Genomic DNA, 20821 nt, shown 5'->3' with positions numbered 1-20821 from the left:
CTTTTGGTGTACACCTCGGTCTGGGCTTGTATAAGCTAAATTAGAGGTATTAGACCCACTCATTCGGCAAGAAAGCACTTCACCGAATGAGCAGGTTGTCAAAGTTTGCAAGTTTTAACTACTGCGATGACGACACGCACCGGCTGCAGCATTGCTGTTCCCGTTATGGGAAAAAACTGAAGCTGCCACACAACCAGTTGAAGATAAGCGGTCATTGAATCCAGGCAATAAGATTCTTCTGCAAGAGCAGTAGAGCTGTCAGGTGCCTGACAAATGCAGAGTGTCTTGGAATAGCGCCGGCGGAAGTGACACTGTTCACTTGCTCCTTTAAACGTAGTACAGCAGACGAGTTGGACAGTGGGGAACACATGGATTAATTTCTACAGCAAGCGTAAAGAAGTGCATTCCAAGCTGTGAATTCTTGCGCACTAAATATCATCACTGTCACTCTTGGCTTGGGCGGATATTTGTTTTCCCAGCGCAAAGTAGCTTTGTTGGCGCATACCTCACGCATCACAACATGTAATTCACGTACCCCATAATTTGAAATTACTACAGCAACGCAGATGCTGAGATAACTCATCATGCATACTGCTGCCTGCGGAGACAAAATTTTCAAGTTTACTTCAGTGAAACTTCCATGTCAACGCCTGCATTCAGAAGAATGAGACCTTCTGGCTTTTGCATAATCCTTCCTTGCTCTGGGAGCATACTGCTCCATAAAGAAGCCAGCACCTTTTCCAGCCTGTCGGCAATAGGCCTTCGTTAGCGTCACAAGTGATAAGCGCAAATTAAAACACATGTGCCGTTCCTTCTGTTGCTACTCACCGAACTGTTCAACGCCAACTCATGCATGGACAAAATATTGCTTGCTGAAATGTCTGCTGCACAGATGAGAATGATCACTTCCTTCTTTGACCATTCAAATCTTGAACAGGGAAGATTCCGCTTATTTTTCGGGTAGAAAGAGGGAGTTTAGACGTGTATTATTTTCATTCAGCTGTTAATAAATTTGTTGTCTGTTTGAATATAATACATTGGCTGCCTTGCTTCACATGGTGTCTGGGAGCCGTAATCGCTGAAGAAACAAGAGCTTACGTTGGGTTCCATTGCATACGTCCGGGTACAGAGCAATAACGGAGCTTGGCAACAGCTTAATTTTAAGGGAACAGGGTAGGCAAAATTTCAAAAAACAAAATGAACAAAAAAAAATCAATTTTTGATTTTTGTGTAATTTGAAACCCCTCTTCTATCCTTTACATAGTCCAGCCATTAATTTATGCGCACGTGAAATATTTACTCCGAAATTGACATTTTTCGAAACCTAGGCAGTAACCAGCCACATCCGCCTTTGAAACCTGACCTGCTTGAGATCTGTGCCTCTCCTAATCTAAAGAAAAACATTTTTTCAGCGCCTATTTTGTTCTTGTTTGGCGGGATGGTTGTCACTCATCTGAACACAGTGAAAAGATAGCTAGTGTATTTTATTTAGCCAAACAAATATTGAGACGCAGCTGGATTACTTGCGACTCATGGTCTTTTTCTAGTGCTTCGGCGTGTTTTCGCAGGCAACCAACATTTTTTTCATTTTGAAGCTGGATATTTAGCGCTTATCCAATGACGAAGACAAGTGGTTTAGAAGACAACGCATCCACGAGAAACGGCATACGTTGATCAGCAATTACAGCAAATCTCCGCAACACAACCCAGCGGCGAACATCGCTGTCACAGTGCACGTCTGCATTGAAGCTTTCACGCTCTGCGGGACGCATGGAGACCATACAGGCAAATTTTTGTGACCATGACAATGGCCCAATTGACATTAACCTTCTCTTGTGTGCCGTCGCCGACAGCTGTTCGTGTCAAGCATGTGGTGAGAATTTGGATCTGGATGAAGACGCTGAAGACGCAGAACCGGGTTAAGTGGAGAAATATGGGAGAGGCCTTCGCCCTGCAGTGGGTATAGTCAGGCTGATGATGATGATGATGACGAAGAAGAAGAAGAAGACGCTGCACAACAAGGAGCTGCTTGCACATTCTGCTAGCAATGCGTTAATTGGTTCTCAGTGCACCGGTTCAAGACAACCAAACAGAAAACATCGAGCAACCTGTCTCGAGCTGACATTTCAGATCATTCCGAATTTCTGCAGGGCGGTTCACAGTCCACTGGTTATGCGAAGCTGACTGACGGCGACTATACTTCATGCATGGGGCTACACGACAGGTCACTAAGGAGGTCCGCAGGGCTAGGCATCTAGTACAAAAATAAGTATTGGTAATGGAGGTGATTAACAGGCTGGTGGCTATTAAAAAAATTTGGCAGCATGTATTTCTAGAGCACTACATTGTAATAAAGCTGTTTCTTAAAATTCAAAGTGAATTATCTCAAAACAAAATTCTGCTGCATTTGACCTTCCTTTTTCGGAAACTACTGGAGCTGGGAGAATAAAAATTTGCAGCTATTGAGTAAACACTACAGAGAGTCTACTGAACCGGAATTAACAGCCTTTATGGAGGGAATTTCGATTTAAAGGCAATTTAGTGTAGGTTTTGGCTTTAAAATTTGGTAGCCCTAGTAAAAAAAAAAGCAAAACAAAAACCCAACGTTCAGAAAACAATAATCCTGGTTCAATGTTACTATCTCAGATTGCTGATTACAATGATACTAAGATGAATGCTCTAAACCCCGCAGTTCGTGAGAGAAAGGGTCACAAACATAGGCTAAAATGCATGGGAGGAATGGGGCCTACCCTGTCCCGTTAAATAAACTTCAGCAACCTCAGCTACGAGGTAAGATCAATAAGTGCGACGCTGGCACTTGTTATCAACCAAAACTACAGAAATAAATGAGACTATTAGCTTTTAAAATGCACAAATTCAATTGTCTGCTTCAGCAGCAGTAAGAGGAATCAGCTGATCCCACTTGCTCCCCTAGGTCGATGCTAGCGTTGTTCGCTCCAGAGGCGGTGTTCGCGCTCAATATGAACGTACATGTCCTAGATAGAACCCATAATTGTTATAACCGAGTTATGCACCCCCCCCCCCCCCCCCTATATTCCCCAAAAAAAGAAAATGACAAACTTCATAGCATTTTATAACAGGAAAGTAGTTTACAATGCAGAAAAAAATCGCATCTACCAGCTTTGACTGGTTCGTGGCACATTTCGTTCCCACCTCTCAGGAGGGTGCCCAACAACTATGAATGCCCGAGGGGGGGGGGCCTTTAGAAAAAATTAAGTCCCCGTAGGACGCTGTCATTTGCAAGGCCCAATTTGCATAGGTTCCTGTTTGTTGTGGTGACAGCTGAGATGATCGCCTCGTCGATGAAATCTTCATTTTTCGCGACTGCATCACCAATGGCAAAAATTTTTTAATTTCTATCACACTGCTGTCATCACTACATAAATAGGAGTTTCGCAAACCTTTGCGTCGCTGCTATTCCGAATGAAGCCAGTTTTTCAGAGGCAATCCTTCATGGATAATGTGATGAGCTTGCAGGACCGAGAGAATAGCGATGGCAGAAAGAAAAAATAAAACTGTGCTCGCAAGATATGTGCACCTCAGTGACTGACGGAGTTACATATGGCACACCTGGTTATATGCAGTAATGAATCGGCACTGATGCCCCAGTGCAATTCCGATAAGAGGGCCAACTGGCCCCACAGTATACTTTGTTGCAAGGCACATGCTCAGAAACATAAGGGACTGCTCCACTGAACGAGACTTTCAAAGGCCTTAGTCTTTTCTCCTTCTCCGCCCCGCGGCAGCATGCAAGCGGACTCGGCAAGCATACTTGTACATGTGGTCATGAGGGGTTTTCATTTTCACATCAGTGGGCAGTATTGTTATAAGTGGGTTTGTCTGTACTGTCCCTTTAGTGACAGCACTGGTGGTCACAAGTTAGGAACTTAGGAGAAGTTTCACACATGGGCAAAACGCAATACTAAAATCCTCTTAGTGTAAAAGACAATAACTCTCCCCCTCCTTTTTCCCCTTCCCAAAAAAGCCTTTTGGTGATGAGAATGTTTCCATGGTGGCATTAAGTTTCCATGGTGGCATTAAGCAGAAAAGAAAAACGAAATGATCCTCAGTGCTTGTGTCATCTTCCTTTTGTGCACCTGTCATCTTTCTTTTCTGTCCTGTGAAGAAATTTCCTACGCTGATCGTGTCATAACCCACATGCTGAAGATTAAAACCAGCGGAAAGACGCAGACAAAGAGAGAAGCACACAACACAACGCAAGTGTTGTATTGTGTGCTTCTCTCTTTGTCTGCGTCTTTCCGCTGGTTTTAATCCTTACCAATATGTACCAACTGGCCCAGCTCTCCACTCTACTCCACATGCTGAAGATCATCAGTCTCGACTTAATGCCACTGTCTGTCTACTTCTCTGCCATTGCCCCATCTCAGTTGAGCTGCTTTTTTTTCCATGTGACTAGCCACTTTGAATGACAGTGAGTGTTGCATCAAGTGGGCACTGCAGGCTGCCTTTAGTGCACATTTTGTCGCGAGTTGTAAGTGATTCAAAATGAAACCAGAAGTATGCCATGTATTACCTGTTTCCCAATTCACACTCAGAATAATCAGATGACAATGGTGTTTAAAAAGTGCCAACACCTAGTATATTTTTATGAGAAAAAGAATACATGCAGTAGATTGACATTATGAAAGCACACGTCAAAACATAGATCTGATGCAGTTCATGAAATGTTTCTTCACTACATTTCTCGCTGCTTGACTGTTAAAAGGAAGAGAATTAAAACAAAGCAACATGCTGTCACGGGACTTCAGTTTGCATTGTTAACAATGAGATCAGCCTCCAGCACATTTGTTTCACTCAAGTATTGTAATCGAGAACTACAGTAATTCCTCGTTATAACGAAATCGCTTTATTCAAAATATCTTCCGGTCGCGACTCAAACGCATTCATTTTAAGCCGTGTTACTCAAAGTGCACGAAAAGCTTGACCCGCTTACAGCGAAGTGGCAAGCGGAGGCATCGCCGAGCGGCAGGGACGCTTTTGCGCATACAGGCGCAACCGCATGAGGCAACAATCCCTGGAGATGGGTCATGCAATGACGACGCCAACGCCTGTCGTAGCCGCTGGCGCACACCGCATGGAGCAACGAGACTCGGCGACAGAGGGGCGCGTTTTCAGCATTGTTCTGGTACCGCCGCCATATCATTCAGTCAGGGGGAGTACAGCTGCACTATATCCCGTTTCTAACACTAAACAGCATGACGTACTATAAAACACTGATGAAATTGTTTGCAACATATTACATAAAAAAAAAAAAAAAAAAAAAAAAAAAAAAAAAAAAGGGTCACAGCGCAGCGGTGAGCTACTACACTGCGATGTAGACTTGTATTGCAAGCAGTGACTTTCTCTTGCTCCTTCCGATAATTAACAATATCAAGCCACACTAGCTTTTTTTTTTTTTTTTTTTTTCCTTTACTACCCTACCAAGCTTTTACTGAATTGTCTCGATGCACTCATATGCACGGATCAGACGAAGTGAGCATCTGCAGGTCCTTCACTAAAACCGGACAACGAAAACAACGAAAAAAAAAAAAAAGAGAGAGAGTCCACAACAGAAGTTGAGCTGCCTCGCGAGCTGCTTTTGGGCGATACGCAAAGTTTTCTAAAAACCCAGAACTTGAGCGACAGCAACGAGCGGCAATGCCTTGGCGGCCCTCAGCCCACCGTGCGATGTTGTCACGCGGCTTGTCGCTGCGAATTGTCATCCGGTCGGAATCGTATCGCTGGTGTCCCCCGTGATAGAATCTACACAAAAATGATGTTTTTCTGATGCTTTCAACGCCAGAAAACCCCGGCCTCTTGAATGCTGAAGTGGTCAAAAGACCGTGGGCAGACTTTTGCCATAGCCTACCATGGGGTGCGTTCCGTGAGCAAAGTTTTACCGCTCTAAAGAGCATTTCTGGCGCTAGCACAAAAGAAAGTATCCGTCCTTAGCTTTGTTGCTTTCCTGACGGCGAAAATCGACAGATAGCATTCCGAAAACACGAAGAATTCTAGCGTCCCCAGCGGCGAGGCAACGACATTTGCGGCGCTACCCAGCATCCCGCAGACACCCCCCCATTCCCCCCATGCCCTCGACCTATACGGCTGTGCTGCCGCCACCTCCCGAAGCGGCTTCGCCTTCCCTCCCCGAGATAGGCATCTGCGCATGCGCCTCTACTCTCCCGCCTCTCTTTCCTCTTCACCCGCCCCCCTCCCTGTATCCTCTCTCTCCCCTCCTCATTCGCTCTCCACTGTCTGCGAGCCGTTTGAACGCTAGCCCTCGCTTCCGCGTTGCCGGTTTTGAGTGACGTTGCTGCTCCTCCCTCCTCCTGCCCTCCCAAAGCCCTCCCGCGCTTCATGCTTCTTGGAACTCCGATCGCCTTTCTTCCATCTGCAAACGTGAAGCCTGCCATTGCAACCGTCATCACCAGCGTGCTCTGATGAGGACAGCGAGATGGCCTGAAGACATTACATTTTGAAGCTTCTGCCTTCTGTTTCGCCCGCCGCTTTCACTCTGGCACCGGCGGCGCATGCATTTGAATCCGTGCTGCAGGCCATGTGATTGCGTGTTATTCATAGTGCTTCGTTAGCCTTGTGCCTTTGTGGTTTAATATTGTATTTTGATTTGCTTGCAGTTCTGGTGTAATTAAATCCCGACTGCTCTAGCTTTTGCCGAGTGGTCGCTTATATCGAATTACCTCTTATAACGAATTTTTCCGCTGTCCCGCTGATCGTTATAACGAGGGATTACTGTACTCCCTTAAGTGCACGAAAAACACTAGAAGAACTTACAGCAGCTCAGTTCCCCCTCATCATGACTTTCAAGAGGATTCTCACCTGACTGGAACATGTGTGTGAGGTAAAGGAGCAGACTAGACATCTGCTGAAATGGGAAGACTGCGTCTGTGCCTGCAGGTGGAGATTGCAGCAGGATTTTGCAAAGATGCTTGCCATATACGTTGACAACTTGAATCAGGTACCTAAAAAAAAGAAGTTTTAGTTTATTAAAGAACTATCAGTTTCAGTTTCTTTTGACACAGCGGCTTGCACTGCTCAGTTCTTCCAACACAGACAGCTTTGTCAGACTCTAAACAATATGGCATGACCTGTTTAAAGCAAACTATAATGTTTATAAGCAGCCCACCTCCTTTGTAACTATACTAGCACTCGTTTGATGTCCTTAAAAAGTACAAAGCTCTTTTGTCATAGATATAGCTAACCATAAAAGCTTCAGCATTAAAAGCATTGTGAGAAACATCCACTGAGTCCCAAATTACACTCTTCTGATATAAGTGCAGTGATAGTAATTTCCAGTTGATACACAGCCATACAAAGTGTGGGGTAAAAAAGAACTACTTTCAGGAAGCTGCTTATTCTCATGTGAAGAAGAAAATGAACTAGGTACCCCCTGCACTGCCTATTGATATGCCACTAAAAGCTGCCCGACGAACACTTTCTAAAGCATTTTCTGAAGCGCAGTTACTGCTGGTCATATGTCAATACTACGAAGGCCAATGCTTACAACTATGATTACCGCGACCGACCGTTTTTTTTTTTTTTTAACTTGGCGGGACACAGGAAATGGTCCAAATCATTGAGCAGTCCAAAAAATTTGTAAACTTAAAAAAAAAAAAAGTTTTTTGTAAAAAATTAGCTCTACAAATCACGAAATTCGCCCCTCCCCATGTTTAATTTATATATCGATAATAGGGAGTTATAACATAGTGCGACCTGCTACTGTTATTAGTTTCTGCACGAACTAGCTTGATTCGATACAACGGGTGCGGCTGCCAGAGCGCGCGCACCGACTGGTGCCGACGCGTCATGTGTGTGTGCTGCCAGGAAGCATGCAACTCAAGACGGTCACCACATGCCCAGTGATATCCCGCAAAAGCTGATCGTGCTAAGCAGTAACCACTATAGTCCTCCAGTTAGAATATCTTGGCTGGTCACGCTTTTATCATGTCCATGCCACTACACGATGTACTGTGACGCAGCTGCAGGTAATACTCATGCCGCGAATGAATGCACATGATGTGCGAAGCGATAACATTCAGTTTTGGTAGTGCAGACCCCAAGGTGGAACTCACTGGAAAAAAGTGAGCAGAACAAGGGACTCTGTGAGAGACTCCAACTGGCTGATGTACAGCCAATAGCCACCGTTACTGTGTGTTGTGCAAACCACACGAAGCTTATGAAAGCAAAACCAAAACTAAGCAGTCTGCCTATTTTCGAAGACACAGCTGTCAGTTTTTCATACGGAGATAGAAATCTTTCAGGAGGAGCAACTCCAGGCGTGAGCAACCTGCGCAGGTGACCAGAAAACATCGCAGTACGGAGGGTGAAGGTACAACAGTTTCCAGTGCGCTTAGCAGAGATAGTGTTTACTGCTAGGTGTCTGAGGAGAGCGCAACCAAATATAGGCACCTAACAGCTGCCTTTTAGAACTATTTTTTGGATAAAACAAACTTTCTGGGTATGTGCAGTTACACAAAGCTTCTATAGGTGGAGCCAGCTATACCATTGATGGGGCAAAGCAACTGCGCAAGCGAGCAATGTGTCAGGCGGTCATCCCACAGCTAAACTATTGGCAGTGCAATACAGTTACTGACACTCCTAACATTGCCAAAAAAGCCGTCGTGGAGCATAGCTAGAAAGCGACTGTAGCGTCTAGCCCCTCTTTGGCGCATTATTCCAAGAGCAACCTCCATAGTTTCATGCACTTGTGCTGCTTGATGTGAAATTACGGTTCCAGACATGCGTGCCCTGTAGGCGCTCACCTAGCCACTGCTTTCTCCATGTTGTCGCCCAGCGAGTCAATGTCCAATGGGTCGTAGAGGGCTTCAGGTGCCAAAGCATGAGGCACTCGCAATGGAAGCATGAGATCGGCCAGGCGTGACAGCACTACCTCCTCTTTCGTGTATGCCAGTAGCACACGCAGACTCATCAGCACCAGACACATCCAGCGCTCCGCACGAAACCCAGTTTGTGGCTCTGCACTTGCCTGCACCAAGAGAGAACTTTTTTGAAGTGGTCCACATGGTTAGACATTTCAGCCTAAGTACTGCTACCCACAAAACGTAAAACAGCATGCTTCAATTGATTTTGTGCAAAAAACATAAGCTGCAGAGAACACTTGCTAAATGCTTTGGCATGAAGATGAAACCAGCAAGTACAAAATGGTATCCCTGAGAAGCCACTGCTTTGACTCCTTGAGAAGTGAAAAAAAGACATTTATGCAGTCCGATTAAGTGCGCGCATAATGGCAGAAAGCAAAATTTTGTTAATGTGTATTATTGAGCACTTGCACAATAACAAACACACAAATACAGTATAACCTTGGCATTATATTTCCTACGGTACCATAGAAAAACAACAACATTTAAGCTAGGAAATGTAGTAGCATAACTTAGTGAAACACAAAGCCACAGCGATGCATACTTATTTCAACCTTAGTATGAAAAAACAATAAGCATTGCTGTCTGCCACTATTTTTCTTCTCTTTCAAGCGCAACACAATTCTCCAAACTTACAAGACCATGTGGTTGTCGCAAACATCATGGATGATTACATCTAATAGTGGCTCTTCATACACCATGCAGGAGGCTGCCTAACAAGGTGGCAGCCAAGTGCTCATAGTTTGCGTGTCATTGCTGCATCGAAAGTGATAAGAGCCTCTAATATTCGTCACATGGGCCAGCAGAGGGCAGCATTCGTGGTGTAACACGACGGAATGCTTCCCCGATCACGATGCAAAATTCACATTTATAATGCATGGGAACTATAGTGAGACTGACCCACAACAACTTAGCAGCCAGGAGGCAGCAGCACAATGGCAGGATTCTACTGAAATTTTGTAACATGCAGGACTGCGTATAATGTCAGCAAACCCTTATGCAACAGGTTTAAGGTAAAGGTGTCAATTGTCACAACTGATTCAGCCGTACCAAACGTTGTGATTGTAAATTGCTTTTATATTCATGGTCAAGAAAATTATTACAGCACAAAAAAAGCACTCTGGAAAGTGCACTTTAGCATGCATACACACAATCCCAAATTTTTACCTCAAACTAGCCAAAGATTCAGAAAACGCTATTCAAGTAATGCAGTGTGCTACCAATTCACCTAACCTTAAAGGCCGGAATACATGGAGTGTTTTTGCCGCGTCAAACCGGTGTTTTACGCCTGACGGCGCGCACTCGATGCCCCGCGTCAGAAAAAATGCGCGCCACCACCGATCTGGCCCAGCCAGATATTTGACACGCGGGCGGCGCGGCGTCCTCTCGAACCGGAAACTACTGTCGACGCGAGCCAAAGGAGCGCGGAAAGCTGGCATTTCCGGTTTGAGCGGCCGCTGTCAACATGGCCGACATGACTGACGAGGCATGGGGCAGTTTGGCCGCAGAAATGCGATTATCGTAAGATTAAATGCTTAATCAAGCACGGAATGTCGCTTTTTTGTGAGTATACGACCTACTCTCGGATTGTTGTGCGTTTGTTTGCTCCCTGGAATAAAATTTGTAAACAAAAAAACAAAACAAAAAAAAAAACGTGCCGCTAGTATCTGAGCGGGCATTCCGAAGTATCTTCGTTCATTTGAGTAAGCCAAATCCTTGCGCACCTATGTGCTTTCTACATTTAGCACAGTAGCATTAGAATGAGCACTTTCGCGATTTTACCACAAGGAACAGCGTCGCTTCTCTCACGTGCCTCGCTCTGCAGTTATTTCCGCTCGCTGATGCATTTGCTTTCGCATCGAGGGATCCGCGGCAGCGCTCGCGCCGCTTCGTCGTTCCATGCATCTCGAGCTGGGCGTCGCGTCAGCACGGCAGTTTTCGACGCGCGAAAATCGTGGAAAAAAATGCCGCATGTATTTCGATCTTAAAGGGTGTATGAATATTCTAAATTATGAATAGTTTTCAAATACTTTTCGAACAGTATTTGCTACTCAATTCGATTCACGCTGAATTCTCCCTATTCGAACTACTCACAAATACTTCGAATAGTGAAAGTGCCATTTGCAAACCTCTTAAACATTCAGAAATTTCAAATTTCTAGTTCATTTAAACTGACAGCAAAACAATGCGGCAAAATAATTTCCAAATGGTAGTGTCTTGCACTTGTCACATGACTCAGCTCGCACGTTCCTCAAAGAAGCGACTGTCAGCATGTGAAAAAGCCCACCACCAGGTAATGCGCTGAGAGTCATCAAAGCTGCTACCACGTGTCCATACAGCACCACGTGGCATGACAGTATGTCTACACGTGATGCAGTTGACGACTGGCTATGAGCCCAATTGGCACCGATAATGTAGTTTTAGACCACTGTATACAAGTGGCCCTGATCGCAGCAGACAGCATAAGAGGGTGATTGCGGCCTGCGTGCGCAGCTGCATCAGTTCAGTGGCGACCCCTTTCACGGTTCACAAACATAAAAACTATGCATTTTAGGCCACAGTCGACAAGGGAAAAAAAAACGTACACAGTAGCTCAAAGCCCAGCCTGCACAGCCACACCGTGTGCAAGCACACATATGGGGTTTGGTTTCGTTTTCATGTCCTCAAAACAGCGTTTGCATGGCTGAGGCCTATCACAGTCAGGTGAAACTGATATGCGAGGGCTAAGTGGGCGACATGTCGTGAATGCAGAGTTTTAGGTGGCAGTCCACAATGGGTTTTTTTGCTTTCAGGCATCGCAAGGAAGCATGGAAGGGATGGTCCTGCTAACGTTGCTGTTCGGGCTTCTGTTTTGTCTGTTTCACGAGCAATCTAGCTGCACTTTTCCAGTGCCTCACCTTGTCATTAATCGACCGCTGATGTCGCCCCCCTAGTAAAAAGTTACCCACACTGCATGCTTCATGACAGCATTCAGTAAACTACCTCTCTTTCCATGTGAGCGATAAGTCAAACTTGCATTAACATTTTTTTTTCACTGATAAAAATGTTAAAAAATAATTGTAAACAAGGCATACCTGCATAACTCCTGCTCTCTTATTTAATTCCCGATAGGCCTTAAAGGTATAAAAAATTGTGCTGATGATGGGTGAAAACAAAACTTTTCTTCTGTAAGATATTTGTTTCTTTCCATAGCTGTGCTTTGTGGAGAAACGCTTCCTTTTATTTTAAATTATCTGTACTAATCTTCAAAATTATTCAAAGATTTTATTTGCAAGCAATTTTATTTATATATATATTTGCTTCACACTCAAAATTTTGTTGTGCATACACCTCTAACATATTTGTATTTTTCCGGCCGTAGTTCCCTGAAGATTTCTCTGTAATTTAACTTGGTAGATTGAAAGAATACAAAAATATTTAATTTAATTAGTGCTTAGTTTCTTATCTAATTTGCTCTGCATACAAAATTTTCTTATTCACACAACCATACTTAACCTATATTATTGTGGCCTATTCACTGTCCACTTTGACCTTAACAAATATTCCCAAAATCTATCTCTTGCTCAGATCAGAAAAAAAAAAATTTAGGAGGACGCTCAAACTTTGCCTTAAGAGATGTGATTGAGCCTTTAACACCACCTTTTCATTTTGCAATTTATGAAAATGTTCCTTGTTTAAACTATTTTGGTGTTATTTATTACTGTTAATTATTAATAATTGTTACCATAACATCAGTACACATCCCAAAGACAAGTTAGTATGCCATACACACCACAACACATTCACTAGGTGCTCTTCTAACACAGCTGGCCCCAACCACTCATCATGACCTATGTGTTGCTTGCCTATCTGGATGTTTGAGCCCCAATTATATAATTTTATTTTACTGAATTACTTCTATTAAATACCCAAATTACAGAAACGTACCTAATTCTGACTTCATTTGGACTTCCCTCAATTTGTTAACTTTATTTGAATGTGCGATGATTAGATAATGTGGCTGTGATGTCATGACTCTGTCGACCAATCGAGCAGTCAGGATTTTTCCCAACTGTTGTCTACGGCGGTGGCTTTTCGGCTAAATGAACTGTATGTGCTATTGCATGATAACCAAGTAGTTATGTGAATGTATGCCTGTTTAAAGACCTCATGACCCTCAGAGCAACAAGATTTTTTTCTTTGTAGGGAAAGCCTGGGGAAATTCTTTTTGGAAATACCGTAAAAACCTGCATACAATACGGACCCACATATAATACACAAGGTGTAATTTCGGAATATCAGAAACGGAAAAAACCTTTTCACCCGCGTATAATGCGAGCAAGAAAAGATAAGCAAAAGTATTTATTTGCGCTACATTTCGCGGCTGTTCCGCGTCTTCGCGTACAGCGCTATCCCGCACCAGGCGACAATAGAGCCCCTAACGGATCTTCATGTGCCGTTGCTGTATCGTTTCCCTTCTCATGCCGACATGCGTGATCGGAGAATTTCACGCACCGAGATGGGAAGAGCACCTCACATTCCCCCCGCTAAATGGTTGTCCGGCTGTTCTAAAACCAGTACATTGCTTCCAGCTCGAACACGAGATGGTAGCGCACGAGAAGCCAGTCACCATACGCCGCGCTCGCGCCTGTTTGCGTCTAGCCTGATTAGCACCACGCGCAGGCGTGCAGCGTGTGCACTCCGGAAGTGTTCTCAAATGGGGAGTTTTCGCGATCATCGTCGTCCGGTACTTGTACCGTCTGCTGGGAGTCCCTTGCAAGAGACAGCTTTCTGTATAAAATCTTTTTCAGTATCCCGCATTTCTCGAAAGCACGACCGACTTGCTCCTTGGGAGTAGGTCAAGCTTCTGCGATTCGGCTATATAGGGCATGGCAGCATGGCTGGAGAGGCCTGTGAGACACCCGTGTGAGGTGTGCTCAGCCTGCTTTTGGCCACGTGCGCGTCGCGGGCACCGTGGTCACGATGATCGTGCCGTCAGCATGGTGAAAACGAAACCATCGAAACAATCGGCCGACGCCATCGCTAGATAGCGCCTCCACTCACTGGAAGCGTGATGCTGATAGCGCTGATTAATAACAAGACCTGAACAGTGAATTTAGACTAATTTTTTGGATCCGCATATAATACGAGGCGGAAATCTGACATGATAAAATCGAAAAAAAGAACTCGCATTATATGCGGGTTTTTACGGTATATGTAACGGCAGTGCAGCAGGTCAGTTAAAGAATAAAACAAGATGTAAAAAGCCATCTCACAGTCTGACAGCCGTGCACTACATAATTCCGGACGAGGCCAAATTCTGTGTGCAATGTTTCTGCCCTAGACAAATTCTCTACAGATTCCTTTCACCCCACTGCGATAAATTCCCAATAAGCCAGCAGCCCTGCCCTGCAGTTTTGTTCGTGTTATTGCGTGTGACCGTTGCCAAACTGGCTACTGACTCCCTGTTGTCCACACTTTCAGGCACTCAAAACACACATCTTGCCACTGCGTTATATCCAGGTGCCTCAGTGACACTAGTGAAGCGTTAACTGAACATAAATAGTATGCAAGGTGCTACTATACTATACATCAGATTTAACTCATGTGTCGGGTGCTAAAATTGGTGGTATGGAGGTACTAATAACAATACAACTGCACTGACTGATGTACTACCCCTAGGCCTCCGGGAACATGCATGCTACCCTTGCTTGAACATGTCATAGGACGAAAAATGTTTTAAAAATTTGCCGACGGTTACCAAGCCTGCATAAAATTCAGTGACATCTGTTTGCAGGACTCCCTCTCGACTATTGTGGCACAATAGCAGGGGCTTCTTGACTCCCCTGTTTAGCTGCGGTGTTTTGTGCTGCCATACAGGAGAAAGCCACAAATTCAGACTTGCAGCTCAGCCCCCCCTATGATGGTGCAGTGCTACTCAGCCTTACTCTTGTCCTTTCCTCGCCACTGCTTTGTTGTTTTTCTACTCAAATCAATGCCACCAATGCCACAGAATGCTCTCCTCTGAGGTGAAAAAGTGAGACAATGATAGCATGCTCCTTTCAACCTCCTTTATCAAAACACCCACTCTGAGGTCCCCATAAGCTCAGGCCTGCCTACATCACATGACTACACCAGGCACATTCTAGATACTCGCCATGTGCTATAGCAACAATCCTAGTGCTACACATCCAAAAGAAAGTACCCGAATGTAGCTGCTGTTCTTAGATGTCCATATGCTAAATACAGTGAAAACTTGTTAATTCGAACCTCGATAATTCAAATTTTTGGATAATTCGAACTACACTACTTGGTCCGGCCAAGCCCTATAGAAATCTGTGTATAAAAAAGCCCGTCAATTTGAACGTGAGACGGTTCCGCAACGGATAATTCGAACTACGCGCAGCAGCGCCTGGGCAGCTTGGCACACAGCACGTGGGGGAAAAAAAAAAAAAAAAGCCACCTCCGCGAAAGAGTGATGGAACCAGGTGTGGGTAAATGGCTTCGTTACCGGCGCGGGGGCCGGTGAAGCAGGAGGGTAGGGGTTGGCGGCCACAGTGGCAGCTGCCTGCTCTCTCTTCTGTGCACCTCCGAATCTCGCCACTAAATATTCCTTAATTCGAGCCCTGTTGCGGATAAGTACTGTCAGCGCCGTCTCAGCCAGCACCAGTGAAAGGCTATGTATGCCAAGAAAAAACTTTTTTTTTTTTTTTTTGCTAGAGTCTTCCACCCATCAGTGGTCAACTGCAGCAAGCGGTCAGCCGGGATCATGAGACCAGAACGAGACAGACGCTGGCTTTTTAGCATTATTCACTTCAAAAGGCATTTGCTGCTACTGCACTAGCAGTCTAGTCGACAGCGCCCCCCCAATCGCCCATGGCCAACATACTGAAAACAAGGCTTGCACAACCAGGCAAGCACTGGCACTCTGCCAAGTTCGCCTCCCCCTTGCTAGAGCTAATGTCAAAAAGTAAATACACCATGATGTTATTATTGGGCAGCATCTTGGCGCACTGCCAAGAAATGTGGACCGCTCAGGGCAGGGAAGCGCTAACGACTGACGCCTTTTTTTTAGTTTGTTTTTTCCAATTCTTAGGCAAAAGTCCAGGTTGGGTGGGTTCATTATGCAAGTAAATACGCTACAGTTATCACATTTATCGTTAATGCAACTGGTTCTTGTCAGTTTTTTCGAGACCATTCGATAATTCAAAATTTTCTCCCGGTCCCGTGAAGTTCGAATTAATGAGCTTTTACTGTAGTGAACAAATGCTGCTTACTGGATCCATAGGGCAAACGAAGAGAGCCTTGAGCAAAATGTCAACAGGTCGAAACACACTTGGCGACACAGAGTCAAAAAGCCTCTGCAGGACACAGAGTGAATGCCTGGTGTCCAAGTGGACCTGAGAATGACAAAATACAAACAATTAGGCACCAAGCACAAAAAAAAAGAAAGAAAGAAAGAAAAAAGAATGCCTCATTGTACAACAGATCTTTTGAAGGTGTGGAGTAACGGTGTCTCGTTTTTTTCCCAAAAGGCATCGTGTTCATCACACAATTGCAAATTACAATGTAAAGAAAGGCATAACAGGGGAACATGCATCAGGATTAGCTACAAAAAGAAAAAATATATATTTATATATACGACCTGCCTACAGCCTACTTTATGACAAAGGAACAGTGAGAACAACTCTAATACTTAAGCAAAAGAAAAAGATACAAACAGGAACAAGGAAAAACAAATGTGAATGTGTGTCAGAAACACCTGACAGGTAAGCATTTCTTGCACTCTTTAGAAGAAAGTCTTCAGAAAAAAGTTGGCTCATTTGCAGATTAAAAGAAAACTTTCATGCATGAACAAAAAGAAAAATAAGAGGGCAGCACCTGTGTGCGTGACATCAGTGGCAAGATGACGTCAATCAGCTGTCTGGAGAATTTTTTCCACCTGTCCTCTCCTTCCTGGTAGCTGTGGTGAACCACTGCCAAGAGGAGCTCCAATACCTACACATACACATACTACAATGCCACATCAACATAAAAATATTCCCACATCTACTGTAGCAGAAGCATATAACAGCAATATGGTCAAAGCAATACGGTCCCTTCAAAGAGATACCACCATGATACCAAGATACTAAGCTCTAGAGTACAATATGGCACCAGAATGCTCCATGTGCCTTCACGTATTTCATATCTGGCCATCTTCAGGAATGCCCTTCAATGCACAATGTGCGGCCAATCCAATATCAGGTCCTTTCAGAATGGATCCCAGCCCATCTTTATGAGCGCACTGAATAAGCACATGCCCTTGCCTACATTAAGCAGTAACCAAGAAACCTTCAGAACTGATTAAAAGTGTTTTTCAGCTTTTACAGCTAATGCTATGGGCTGACTGCAAATGCACTATCGCTTAAAACTTACGCTGAAATGGTGGAGCGACAACCCTTAATGGTGCAATGCACCTTTGACATAGCCCTTTCCTGTCCGCGCCTATTCCCATCGATAGCCCACTATCGATGGTTTCACGATTCGAATTTTCTCGCTTTCGAAGCGCTCCTTGACAAGTGGCGCCATCCAAAGGGAAATAGAGGAACCTTTCTTTCAGTTTTGCTTTTGATTTAATTTTTCCGCCGTGCCGGGCCCATCCAGATGGTCTCTGGAGTCGGGTGATCGGCGCTCCTTGTTTACATCATAGTGTTGACATTGCGCGCTCCTGCTTCCGCGCAGTTATGCGGAAATTGAAGCATCAAAGAGGTCGTTTTTGGATGCGAACAGCAGCAGTGATGACTCGAATTCCGACGAATTCAGCTCTTCAGACTTTAGCACTGATAGCGAAACTACGTCAAACCGACTCGAAAGGTGGACAGCCATGCCTTCATAAATTTCACGTTCGCTCCCCCAAAAATTTCCGCTTTTGCTGCGTGCTGATCGGAAGAGATCACTGTTCTGAAGGTCACAACTGATATCTGCGGGGTGACGTCTTTTGGGAAGTATTACTTGCCGCCGGCAGCGCAGGGAGTCGTGTTGTTCGCTAAAGGACGGCCAGGGGTCGACCTCAGCGTAGTCGACCTCGACTACTGTTTTCTTTCCCAACGCAGCGAATACTGTATACAGAAAGCTAGAATTTGCTGCAGTGTTGCATTGATCCCTGTTGTAAAAAACGTATATTTTGAAAATTTTTGTTTTATTTGTAATAAGGAACTTTGATACTTTTGTGTGCTCTTTTTTAACCACAATTTTTTTCTGATTCTTTTTTTCTTCACTTGTAAAATAAATATATGGATCGTCACTGATACTATTGTAAAGATACATTCCTCCTCTAAAATTTGATACTAGACACTCCTGTATCAAGCAAGTTTTCTTAAAGAAAAAAAAATATTAATGACACCACCCAAAAAGCACCCCTTTTCCCACGGACAGGAAAGTGTTAACATCAACTGATCGAGCGAAAAACACTCGCATGAAAGTGCAGACCAGCACCTTGTCTCCTTGTATCATTTGGTTGGTTTACGTTTTCATGGCTACCCAGAGCCACAAGCAGTTACTGGTCTTCGCTCCTTCATATTTGGCTAGGTTGCCCATGACTGTACACAATAAATGGCAACAATGGGGAGTAAGCATTTGATTGGCAGAACATTACCAAACCTCTCAATGGCTACTAAAATTGTTGCACAGCACTGGCACAACTCTTTTTTTTACTTTATACAGTTAGAGAACATGAAAATTCAACTCAATTGCCATTCAGGTTCTAGTTTGATGTGAAGTTATGAACAATTTAATTAAAACTTCTTTCCGGGTGAGTTCGCGCATTCTGAAACTATAACAAGTAACAGAGCTAACACATGCGGCCACAGAACGAGACAAGGTTTATGACAAGGCACAAGCACTGACTGTCAGCTGAATTTTATTGATGGAAGACAGAAACCTTAATACGGGAAGGAACCGAGGTTAGAAGGATGGGAGAGATACAATGGGGGATGATAACGAGCATCGAAGAAGGTATGTGGAAGCTAAAAACTGCAAGAAAATCAGAACATAGGTATAAAAAAATAAACAACTAAATTAATGACACTTATAAAAACTCGAATTCAGCGACAAAAAGCGATAAAGACAGGTTGCTAATACATCTACTGCCATATTTCTTGATACGGTACATTTCCAAGCAGACATGTGCCTTCTTGACAGTACGGTTTTGTGTGTCAGCATAGTCTTTTGTGGAGCCTCACACACAAACCTCACTTTCCATAGCTGCAGTACTACAGCCAAGCAACACGCCTATGGTAGCCATACTTTAACCTCCCACAGAGCCCCATTAATCTCGTGCATAGCAATATATATTTAGTATCTTTGTCCGCAACAGCCACATTGTAATTGACCAATGAATAGAAAACTTTGCAAGACAAGTGGTTGTTAAAGCGAATTTCATACAGCAAGCATGGCAACAAATGATTACTCTGACTGAAAATAAAAAACATTCCACTCATCTACAGCACAACAAAAAAAGAAACTACAAAACACCAGTGATGTAAACATGCAACATTCAAAAAATGTAAACATGCATTCATTTGACGATAAGTGAATGCCACACATGATGTCTGATGAAACCATTAGAGCCACATACCTCAGGGTACTGAATAAGCCTCAGCAGGACTGAAACAACCACCTCTCGCTGAGTCTCCAGCTCCTTGCGTGAGTCTGTCCTGTTTGCACTAGGTAATAAGAACAGATCCTCCACTATCGCCTGCAGTGCTGGGATAACTGGAAATTAAAGGACTAAAATTAACAAAGCCATGAGCCTGAACTCAAAATGCATTTAAGATACTCTAAAAAGATAGAAGAGTGTTTAGTGTTGAAACAAACTTTTTAATGTCAACGTTTGTTCGTCAATGTGGTTTCTTTGCCTGCAATCTGTTCTTTAACCTGCTGCTCAAAAACAACTTGGCAAAGCCCCACAACTATAGTGGCCAGTGTATGCATGCTTGTGTCCTCTGTAAGAGCTCGGTCTCACCATATCTGTCCGGTGGCTGGCCACTAGCCATCAGACGGTCACAGAGCTGTATGATTTCAGGCATGCTGATGACGGGCTTGGAATGGTAACGCTCATACGACAGCAGTACCAAGAAGTAGAAGATTTGCGGAATGAGCACTTCAGCATTTCTGCAATGAGGCGACAACAGCAGTCAGCACGACAAGCAGTGCACATGAGAAAGCAAATGTTAGACGTACTGGATCTGGCCTTCCTCAATGAACTCAAACTGCTTGATGACAAAGCCTATAAATATCTGGTCGGAGTCCAGCAGGCAGTAGTTCACCCTGAGGTGAACCAGCTGAGCCAACAAGTCGAGAACGCTGGCCTGAAGATGGGAGCTGCTTGACACGGTGTACTGCTTCAGTGCCTGAATACAGAGAGAGAGAGCATATTTCAACAGCCACCAACTTGTTGTTACCCTTACCTGAAGCACCACAGGTTCAAAGAGGCGAATGTGTGCAGCCAGTGCTGCTTTGCCTCTCTTGTTGCTTGGCTTCAGCAAGGCTGAGATCTTTTTTTCACAGCCTCTCCTCATCCAACTCAGCCAGCTGCAAAGCAAGAAATGTGATTTCAAGAAAGGTGCACTAAATCCTAGTTAATTCGAAGTCATCAGGAAAAAAATGTCTGCATTAATCAAAAGATCGAGCCCAGGAAAAAAAGTAATAATTGTGAGGATGTGCTGTGCATACATTGCGCTTCACCCTGCCGATGAAGTTTGTTTTGTAGTTTCCCAAGGGATGGCATTGCGGTGTGCATGCAACTCAACGCAATAAATTTACTTCACGTGTTAGGATGCTAGCGGAAATCAAAAGCGAAACTATGGTCCTCCCTGCCTTCCACACTTAAGCGCAGCCAAAATGGCTTGTGGCAAAGCTGCATGGCCGTGTAGTTTCAGAAT

General features: G+C 44.3%; 1 protein-coding gene across 2 annotated transcripts in view; it reads right to left on the bottom strand.

Annotated features, from left to right (window-relative positions):
• Positions 1-20821, bottom strand: part of htt (huntingtin) — a 144627-nt gene that overhangs the window by 66318 nt on the left and 57488 nt on the right. For both annotated transcript variants that reach the window (XM_084591124.1, XM_084591125.1), the window contains exons 25-32: positions 20348-20471; positions 20121-20290; positions 19903-20051; positions 19516-19652; positions 16779-16895; positions 16175-16297; positions 8802-9025; positions 6859-7001 (exon numbers count right to left, since the gene is read on the bottom strand). In XM_084591124.1, the coding sequence (XP_084447250.1) occupies positions 6859-7001; positions 8802-9025; positions 16175-16297; positions 16779-16895; positions 19516-19652; positions 19903-20051; positions 20121-20290; positions 20348-20471 (1187 nt within the window). The remainder of the gene's footprint in view (positions 1-6858; positions 7002-8801; positions 9026-16174; positions 16298-16778; positions 16896-19515; positions 19653-19902; positions 20052-20120; positions 20291-20347; positions 20472-20821) is intronic.

The sequence above is a fragment of the Amblyomma maculatum genome, chromosome 1 (genome assembly GCF_055883805.1).
Source record: "Amblyomma maculatum isolate TAMU_Amacu chromosome 1, ASM5588380v1, whole genome shotgun sequence".
Classification (NCBI taxonomy): domain Eukaryota; kingdom Metazoa; phylum Arthropoda; class Arachnida; order Ixodida; family Ixodidae; genus Amblyomma; species Amblyomma maculatum.
The sequence above is the reverse complement of the archived record's forward strand: the minus strand, read 5'-3'. Positions and strand labels throughout refer to the sequence as shown.